The sequence below is a fragment of the Lepisma saccharinum genome, chromosome 2, assembly GCF_977018435.1.
Source record: "Lepisma saccharinum chromosome 2, izLepSacc3.1, whole genome shotgun sequence".
Taxonomy (NCBI): Eukaryota; Metazoa; Arthropoda; class Insecta; order Zygentoma; family Lepismatidae; genus Lepisma; species Lepisma saccharinum.
Window position 1 is genome coordinate 29,097,707 of NC_139230.1, and position 10,825 is coordinate 29,108,531.

Genomic DNA, 10,825 nt, shown 5'->3' on the forward strand with positions numbered 1-10,825 from the left:
TCCAACGAAAAACAAAGTGAAATGGATTGCCTTCCCATACCACCACACCACATCCAACCACCTAGCCAAGAAATAGTATGACATCCAACTAGCACACAAACCAGTGATGCAAATAGCCAATGACCTAAACAAACACAAGTGACATTTCCTCTCACTCCTGGACAACCCAGGAGTATAAGAGTGTAATTCACATTACATTGGCAGATCTATCAGAACCATCAATGAGCATATACAGCAGCACCTATCCAATGCAAAAAAATTCCAACCCACTACCAAACTAGCAAGGCACCTAAAGTTCAACAAACACAACATCAAAAAAGTTTCAATCAGGCATACAGCACACACACTGATTGACCCCAAAATCAAAGAGATGCACGCAATCATGCACTTTCCCATGATCTTAAATTACATCATGTTTGGCTCCCGCTGATGCAACTTAAACCGACTACACACATCAGACAAACTGGCTACAATAGCGCTCCTAGCAGTACAGAGGGAAACAACAGGAACCGGAAGCCAACCCAGCAGTGAAGCAACGAGTTCCTAAGTGGATGGTGGCAGAGGCCACTGAAATTAATTAGAAAATCTACAAGTAAGTTTTTGCGGATAAATATTAGTAACTTGCTTACTTCTTATTATCATCAACTGCATCTTTTATTCCCTGAACATGAAATAAAATTCAAGTATAATTCCTGCTTTTCAAGGCAAACTTTCCAAAAAATTTAGGGGTACAAGCAAATGTTTTCTCTATTTCAACCTTACGTATAACCACCTCTCACCACCCATGCGGTCTGTGTGATTCCAACGAATTCAAAAATTCAAATTCAATTCAATTAAATGGTATATATATTTATAATATTTAATTTAAGTTACAGAGTTTACATGTGCCATTTCACATGCCTACATCTACAAACACAAGTCACAAATATTACGGGATATACTAATCTACAAAAAATTCTTAATTGTATAAGATTTTCAAATTCAAATTCATTTACAATATATAATATCTTGCAATAATCTTCCATCTGCCAGATAGATTGTTCTGTAAATGGAATCAGAGAATTCTGTTTTATTTTCCATGCAGCTTCCTTTTCCTTCTTAGATAAAAATAAAAGCTAAATTGTGAAAAACTTGCCTCAGAGTATTTATAAATTCAATGGGATTTGGATTAATAAGAAAGTTGCAATTTTTCATGTATACAGAGAAAAAATCACTCATAATTCCCAGAGCCAATAAATCATGCAGAATTCATGGAATTCAAGAAATTCCTGGTGAGTTGCCATCCTGTTCTTGCATGCTAGAGCAATGTTTTAATTCCATATCAATCTCCTTATACTTCACTGGAATCATGTTCCCAGTTGTCCACTTCTGTTTACCTACTCATTTAATCTACTCTTCAACTTCCTTCATTTATGTATGCTTCTGAGGTATCTGAAACTCACCACCAGGAAGAAGCAGAGAGTAACAAATAAATATTCAAAAACGGTATAAGAAATGTTTAAGAAACCAGTCATAACAAGAGATATGTGATATTTTTGTCCTGATAGTGGAATATAAGTAGCAGTCTTTCCAAGACTACAAATGGTGGTCATTATTGTAAGTAATAAGAATATTGGTATTTTCACAATATATTTCTTCTTCCTTTCAGGTTAATGATATACCCAAGGAGTCAGTATTTTTATGGAAAATAAGCTACAAAGAGCATTTTCCTCTAGTTACTGGAAACTTTTCCTTTGGAGCTGGTTAGTACACTACTGATTTATGTAATACTGAATAGGGTATGGAATTTAGGGGATCATGAACATTTTTTTAAACCATAACATGTAACCATGTTCTAGTTGCTTTGTAACATGAAGGTTAAGCTGTTATGTTCCTTGCACATATTTGCGTTTTGTTTTTTCTGGGAAGATATTTGACTGTGATGGTTAATGTGGTGTTTGTGGGTCCCAATACTTCCAAGATACATTCCTTTTGGCTTTTAACAAGATACTTTGAGATCAATATAATTTGCCTGAAGGTTGCATGCAAAAATGTAAAGTTGCTTAAAAACCAGTAACCTTATTACCTCCTTAGGATACATCCCTGGTATTTTGTATCCCAGACAGTGTATTCTGATTGATAATAATGAAAATAAGGCTCACATCTCAAAGAACTTAATCTCTGTCCGTGGAATCTGTGGAGCAAGGCCATGCATAGCAGCAGATAAGGGAAAGACATCGAGTGGGCAGATCAAAGCAGTACACACTGCTGTAAAGGCTGATAACTACAGTTGCTCTCCCTCCTCCTCCATGTAATACTGTTCCCTCTCACGTGTTCATTGGCAGAGACGTCTCGCATCACTACTTGTGCAGAAACTTGTTTTTTGACAGAGTATAGGCCCCTGCCAAATGGTGTTCCAATGAAACACTCCCATGTCTCCTTGTCGACCATGTACAATGTTAAAAACCAAGGACTTACTTGGAAATAACTATTTTTTGGGAAATATGCTTTCAATTATGTCCATGATGTCATTACAGTGCACAAATCCGGATGCCCTTCACCACCACAGAAGGAAAACATGAGTATCACTGTCCTTGATGGTAAAACAACCTGCCGAGGAGAAATAGTACCAAGTGAAGACAGAGTGAGGGCTGGATATTCATGCCTGAAGACCAAGCATCAAAGTGAAAGCCGCAAATACAAGGTTCTTCTTTGTTCAAATAACAAGTGGGAGGAAGAAAATGACAGCCCATGGCCAAATTGCAGTGAGTGATATGCTATGCAAAATATGGTGGTGTAGCAGTAATCAGGTATTTTGAGGGTAGTTATGAAACAATTCCAACAGAGCTTTTCCCACACATGACGTAAAATGATGCTCTCCTAGTATACCAACACTTGCTGTTCTTGGATTGCTGCTTCCCTAGACAAGTAGAAGGAAAAGGGGGGTAAAAATGAAAGTGCACATATTATTTTGGTAGTAACCATTCTAATTTTTTGATCCTGGTCCAAATACTCTGCAGAATTTAATCTACAAGCTATTTCTATTTATGTACAGGGTCCTCTGTTCAGCCTTGGGTGCCTTGACGGCAGCACGCTTAACAGCCAACTCCTGTCAAATCGTGTGTCTTATCTCAGCTATGGAAACAGCTAGCTTCGAAATGACTTCAAGTTCTCAGATTTATAGTTACAATTACATTCAAAGTAAGCATGTTAATTGACACGGGGGATGTTGGAAATGTTGTCCTCGGGCATCCACTCATTTTTGGCATGGCTTTAGAAAATTTGTGGGCTGATCCCGGAGATTTGTTTTAAATTTTATGCAATAATAGGCTAACGATTTGCCATAAAATGCCTTTTCTTGTTCCTTGGCCAGATAATGTCTAAAAATAGTCTCGTGACATTTCTGAGTGGTATTCATTGATTGATTGATTGAGTTGGTGTTTTAAGTCCACTTTATGCACAGTAAGGCTAATCGGGACTGGACCTACAGTTTTTAAAGTGGGATCCGAACCACTGTGCCTCCACTGGGTATGGAACCCGGGACCCCTTGATCACAAGGTGACGATGTTACCACTACACCATCGAGGAGGAGCGTAGAGGTAACGTCATCTCCTTGTAATCAAGGAGTCCCAGGTTCGATACCTGGTGGAAGCACATGGCACAGTGGTTCGGATCCCACTTTAAAAATTGTAGGTCCAGTCCTGATTAGCCTTACTGTGCATAAAGTGGATTTAAAACAACAAATCAATCACTCAATCAAAAACTATCGAGGAGGCACAAAAGTTGTAAAAGAAAGAATGCATTGGCATCCTGTGAAATTATTTGCACCTTATTAAATCAATATTGATTACAGCCTGCAAAAAAATTGGATCCAAAAATTTTCTTGCTCGAGTAATTGTTCTCTGTAATGCATTGTAAATTACCAGAACCACTATGTGCTTGAGTGAGTGGTATTCATGTTTCACAGGTATAGTGTTCTTTTGTGACTTTTAGTCACAAGTGCTTATTTTGAAGATAACAGCTTTTTCAGAATCCATGAAAATAATGAAAAATGTTCAGCACGTTTACTTTGATTTGATTTCATTTATTTTACTTCATGTTTTGTGCCACTTTTTGCTAATTTGCGAAGATGGACATGAGTGATATGATGAAATTGTTGAATGAACATTCACAAACATCCATGTCCAGGCCAGGAATCGAATCTGGGACTCCTGGCATCGTAGGGTGATGTGCAGAATGATTAGTACCTATTTTGTATTTTGTTCTTATTTGCCTACTTCTTTTGCGAGTTTTTAGTGCCTATCAATCCTCATCCTGTTATAAGCCCTTATTTAACCTCACTTAGATTGGTAATAGTGATGACCGTGGATGGTGTAAATTATATAGGACACTGAAAAGTCTCATATAAAAATTATGTAACATTTTGAAAACAGTTAGAAATTAAACTTGCGAGAATTCTCTCAGTCTTTAATGATGAAAACTTTTGTTAATCGCAGACTTTATTTCTAAAAAAAAAAAAAAAATATAACAGGCAAATAATTGTGTGGGTTGAGCCCCACAGGTTCATTTAAGTTGACTCCACTGGCACTGTCCCCTATTTTTGTTTCACTAAACTACAATAATTTCTTTACGCTGGGTGTACTTCTGGCTTCATGGCAATACTGGCATTGAAAGCATAGGGACGGGAGGGCACGGCCCTTAAAAATTAAGAAAAATATTTTGGAAGGTATTGGAGTCTCAGAGATGCCAATTTTTTACTGTAATGACCTACTATATTATAATAATTATTGCAAATTCATTCCTGCAACAAATACAGTTACATCATTAAAGTGTCAAACAATTATAATCAAAATAAGCATGTACCTTGTCACAAGATATGCTGCAAATGTTGTCCTGATGCATCCACAGGGTTTTGGCATGTTTTTCGGAAATATCCATTTACACGCAACAGTTCAGCTTCTGAAATTGCTACAGTTTCTCTCCTGATATTCTTCTTCAGTTCTTCTAATGTCTTAAGGTTTGTTGCATTGACTTTATTTTACAATTTCCCCCATAGATAAACACCTTACTAACGCTAACCGATAAGTCAGGGTGACAAAAGAGGAACGAGAGAAGAAGCCACTTTAGTTTAGGGATTGAGATGTCGCGGGTTCGAGTTACAAGATGAGTGCGAAACACTTACGTCCATGTAGCCATGCACACTGAATCGGTTGATTTTACTAAATTTGGCAGGAAACTGGAAAATGGCACAACATGCGATAAAAATGTTAGAGAAACGTTGCAGAAATGCAAGATTGTTAAAGAAAGTAAAATTTAAACAAGGCTGCAAATCTGAAACTTAGAAAGTACAACAATGGAACAAAAGCTCTCTCTCATTGATGAAAAAGGACAGATGAAGGAAGACACTTCTTGTGATCAAAATGTGATAAAAGTATTGTAGGCCAGTGAGTTATTTTCAAAGAAAATTAAATTTGGAAAAGGCTAGATATCCGTTTTCATAACGAGTTCAACAATGAACGAAAGGTCCCATTGTTGCTGGGAAAGGAGAGTTCAAGTCACAGTGTGTGATCAAAATGTGATAAAAATATTGCAGGATAGTGAGTTTTTTTCAAAGAAAATTAAATTTAGAAAAGACTAGATATCCTTTTTTCAAAACGAGTTCAACAATGGACGATAGGTCCCATTTCTTCTTGAAAAGGAGAGATAAAGTCAAAAAAGTTTTATAAAAATGTGGTAAAAGAATAGTTTCTTTTCAAATAAAATAAAATTTAGAAAGATAGGCTAGATATCCTTATTCAAAATGATTTCACAACGGAAGTAAGGTTCCATTGTTCCCTGTAAATGGAACCTTGCTTCGTTAGAGAAGAATATTGATTGCGGTTCAATTACCCCACCACTAACATTCCCCATAATTCATTTACAGAAATTTAACTGACTCTCATTCTCAATTTGTTCACAAGGTTTCGCAAAGTATTTCTGTGGAACCACACCTGGGAATTCTGTTGAAAATTGTCTACAATCATCCCTTCAAGAATTTGTAATCAGATACGAATCGTACATAAAAACGTTTCGTTGTATTGATTGATTGAGTTTGTGTTTTAAGTCCACTTAAAGGCTAATCGGGACTGGACCTACAGCTTAACGTGGTATCCAAACCAGTATGTGCCTCCACCAGGAATCAAACTTGGGACCCCTTGATTACAAGGTGCCATCGGGGAGGCCCTACATTTTGTTGTAATGTGTGTGTATGTGCAATTATTAAAACTATAGCAGAACACAAATAACACTTGGAACACTATATGCTTAATAAACACTGTATAAAACAATAGAAAATCGCAAGAACACATGTAACACGTACCCACTTTCAAAATACGACTGAAATGAGATTGCAAAGTTACTGAAATCGAATGGGGTTAAGAAAGAAATCCACAAGTTATGCTCAAAGCCATTTGTTTCAGTTGGCACTCTGGCGTCACGGGCTGTTAGGAAACTTAAGTTCCCTTTTAGCGTGTCTTGTTAGCTACGCGAAATTTCCTAAAAACATGCCAAACACTAGTGGATGCACGAGGACAACATTTTCAACATCCCCGTGACAATTAATGTGCATATTTCGAATGTAATTGTAACTATAATTCTGAGAACTTGGAAGTCATTTCGAAGCTAGCGGCTTTCATAGCGGAGATATTGCATGGAATTTGACGGGAGTTGGCATCCAGGCAGCCATTAAGCGTGCCACCATCAAGGTGCTCAAGGCTGAACAGAGTAGCCTGTATTTGCAAGCATAATTTTTAGCAGTTAATTCTACCTACAGCTCTTGCCTATTCTTGACATATTTATGTTCTTATCACTATATTAGTTCTATTAATATGTTAGTTTTCAAGCACACTTGCTTTGTCTCTTTTACATTTCCCTACAGCTTGAGTTGTTTTTCTTTTAACTGTTAGCTCTGAATATATATTTACAGTTCTACTGTATTTTAATATAGGCATGTACTTAAAACTAATATACATGACTTTAAATGTTAAATTTCATATATATTTGGTTTACACACAGATTATCTTGTTTTGTGCCATAATGTGTCAAGTGCGCTTACACATAAAGTATTTAACCTCTGCTCTTAGCTAGCAACCTGCCATACAATCAATTTACTTTTCAATGTTCTCATGCAAAACCAAAGGTATACATTTCCGTAAAAATGATGGAAGAATTTAAAACAATTCACAACTGTAAGATTGTACACTCAGTGCATTTAGTGATATTGTGTGATTTATGCAGCATAATACTCATTCACCTATTTTCAAGCTCATAAACATTCAAGATATTCCACTATCGCAAAGAATAATGCAAAAATATACAACTTAATATTGAGTTCTTGCTTTAAGTCCACTTTTCTCAAAGATAGGTTAATCGGGACTGAACCTGCAGTATAAAGTGGGATCCGAACCACTATGCACCTCCACCAGGTATTGAACCTGGGACCCCTTGAATACAAGGCAATGATGTTACTGCTAGTCCATCGGGCAGGCACTACAATTAAAAATGGAAAATATGCAAAACTTAATCAAATAATGGTAGTAAGTCCATTTTATGTAAGTATGATGTACACAGAATTGATTGATTGATTTTTATATTATGGGCACCTCAGGGCACAGGCTATTTTTACCAATCACATAGTACGGGCCTGAACCCCTTAACAAAAACAAAATTGAGGACAGACCCGTAACAAGAAAAAAAATGTGCGCTCAATTTTTAAAACTAATGCATTCATTCACTACTAAACAAGAACTAAAACTACACAATCTGTGGAGACTAAAATCTACTTTTCTATATTAAAATCTGAGGCAGTAAAGGGACACTCAGCACACACACAGTCCTATGGAGGACTATACTGGCTGTAGGTCCAGGCACCAGTACCAGTGCCTTGGTGGCCTGCAAGCAGCAGTTACCGGGGTGTACTATGTGGAAGTGTTTGACTTGGGTGCCTTGCCAGGTCTCTTTACACCCCTGATGCATGCAGAAAAGAATTTCTATAACACTAATATGTTTGACTGTACAAAATTATACTCCATGGTGCAATAGTCCTTTGAGTGACAAGGCTTGCCAAGGAGCTTTCATTTCTGGCATCCTTACACACCTGCGAATATTATGGCTGTGGCTCAGTTAGATAAAATTTATTCAAATATGTAATTAAATCAATAAGTATTTAAGAAACATGTTCTTTACTTGCAGGCCCAACTGGAAAAAGCAGCACTATGTACAGTCTACAATTTAAGTTACTGTTTACAGCACTCATAGTATCTTCAAGAATGCCCGTTCTTCAAGCAACATTTAGTTAGCAATAATTCAATATGTGTATATTTTCAGCAATAGTTTCAATTTTAGAAATAAGATTAATTACTCGTAATGAGAGTTTTTAAATCATTTGAAACACTAAACGCACGGCCATGAAAATAGGGGGCTAGGCAGAATTGCGTTGGTGCCACATATGGGAAAAGCAAAGCGAGCATGGGACAAAAGTTGCTGGTTCCCACAGTGTGTGGAAAAAGTCAACCAGGCTGCGTTGCTTAGTTCGAGTATCAGGCTGATCCAGGGCACTTTTGTGTCATCATTGATCTTTCGAGCAAATACTGTCAGTTTGCATCACATGAATTACAAATACCAACTATACAATGAGATCTTTCATTCTCTTAAACCTCTAAACACATGAAGTTGTGCTCAAACATGACAACAGTTCGAACTTCTGCCACCTGCTTAATTTCATGGTTGTGCATTTAATACTGGTAAATTTGTGTAGAAGTAGAATCAACAGAAACAGGGTATGAGTTGTCAATTCCCTACAATTTTTTTTTCATGTAGTGAAATAGAAAACTCTATATATACTGTATTTAAGTTTTGAAATCACACAATTTCATTGGCTGTATTTGGAAGATATCCACAGCCATTAGGTTCTAGTGATCAAAAAAGAATTCCTCAGCATTTCTGGATCACTGGATGTGAATGTCAAAAATTGGCAATTATGCCTCCACTGGGATTGAACCCAGGACTTCTTGAAGATATGGTGACAATATTACTACTATGGCATTTGGGAGAAATTTGCTCCCCAACAAAAACAAATAAAAAAAAGCCATTTCTGTGTAGTGTGGACAAGCAAAAAAAAAACCTTTCAAGAACTCAGCTGATCAATATTCTGAGAAAATTTCAGATGAAGGGAGTATTCAGTGCATAACAGGTGTCTCTTTGTTTTTCACTCCTGTACTGTTTGCAAATTAAGTACACCAGAATTCCAAATCTTGAAATATTTTTCACCTTCATCACTGGGATGAAACTACCAGAGGCACCTTGCTTTGAGTGTGTGTGATAAATACAAGTTACCCAACTTACACTACTTGAAACAGATCTACAAGGCCATGAAATTAACACAATCATATTTACTCCTAACTTTCTTCATTCAATGTGCTGAATGACATTGAGCAATTAGATTACAAACAGACAAAGGAAAAATACAGATATTTTCATTACTCAAAGTAAACAGTGGCAAGACATATCTAGTGAATCTCCTCTATACCTTCTGCTCTCACTTCTTTTATTTCTCTGAGGAGAAAATCCCATAAATATTAATTTGAAATGACTCAAATATTTGAGTAGTTTGTTTTATGGATGTAATCAGTGGCTGCTCAAAGGGTAGAGCCGCCGTGCCATGGCACTACCCTCAGAAGAAACGCATACCTCGCCAAGTATTGTTAAATGAATACATTGATAGTTTACAGACAAGGAGATTCGAATCTTGCAATCGGTCAAGCTGACGCGACGACCACCCCAACCTCCTCACTGCATTGCCAGCTGTTTCGTTCGTACCCTCGTGAGGCAACAGTCCGTGCCACCCAAGAGCTGGCCTAACCCATGGACCTAACCAAGTTGACACACGTGCAGAAGGTTGAAGACGTCTCAGCGAGGAACATTTCCACCATGAGCCGAGAACAAAATGGCAGGGGGTGGGGTTAGCCATTAAGAAACCATGCCCATCTTCACCTGGCACAGCGAGGGAACTTTCGCAGTGTTGACACAGTTGCCACCTTCAGAGAAAAGTCGCTAAATACGACTGATTTGTAAGACCCGTTGGGGAAGTAATTTCTGCCTACTTTTGGAGAAACGAACCTAGTATTTTTCCAAAGTTAAATGAACATTTTTGATAATAGATAGATGCACCAAGAGGGCCATCCAGACTTTTTTTAAAATATAAAAGTAAAAAATCCTATGACGATGCGAGTTTCCTTTGGCATTTCGACAATTTATTTTCACAACAAAGATATTTTCGACATCCAGTTAAAATGTGTGTGCATGGAGGAGGAAAAGGTGATAGGATTTGTTTTTCCTTACCCCTTGTAATTGTTATATTTTAGGGAAGTGTCCTGTAGTGTATAAAGATAGATTAGTAACTGAAGATGAATCGGATTAGTACATTATTACTAGGGGCATGCATATTTCGTTTTTGACGAAAAAACGAAATTTGAAAAAACACATTGTAGTGTTAATTTTTCATGTTTTTGAAAGGTGTGAGATGCATTTTGTGACCATGTTTTGTCACGAAATAATGCGAAATGAGCTGCAAAAAGCGAAATTAACTCTTAAACACGAAATTTACCATTTATATACCGACGCGACACTTTCTGAAGTCTGAAGTATCCTGTGAGTTATGCAATTCCCGGAAAATTGATTAATTCTGCTGTTAATATTGGAGAAGCAAAAATGGACTCCTTTACGCAGAAATAAACTTAATACTCTTATAACTACATAAATGTGCTATTAGAAGTGAAATGTTATTTCTGTGGAATAAGTGTAGTTTTTA

At 37.0% G+C, this 10,825-nt stretch overlaps 1 protein-coding gene across 2 annotated transcripts in view; it reads left to right on the plus strand.

The window, feature by feature from the left end:
* The window catches only part of LOC145984385 (uncharacterized), a 36,061-nt gene extending 25,636 nt beyond the window's left edge, over positions 1–10,425 (plus strand). Inside the window, exons 5-7 of one of the 2 annotated variants that reach the window (XM_083118046.1) lie at positions 1,649–1,742; positions 2,517–2,744; positions 8,209–10,425. In XM_083118046.1, the coding sequence (XP_082974172.1) occupies positions 1,649–1,742; positions 2,517–2,744; positions 8,209–8,315 (429 nt within the window). In that variant the 3' untranslated portion in view covers positions 8,316–10,425. Of the gene's footprint in view, positions 1–1,648; positions 1,743–2,516; positions 2,790–8,208 lie in introns of both variants that reach the window. The other variant, XM_083118047.1, reaches the window with a different exon arrangement.
* The last annotated feature ends 400 nt before the right edge of the window (positions 10,426–10,825 follow it).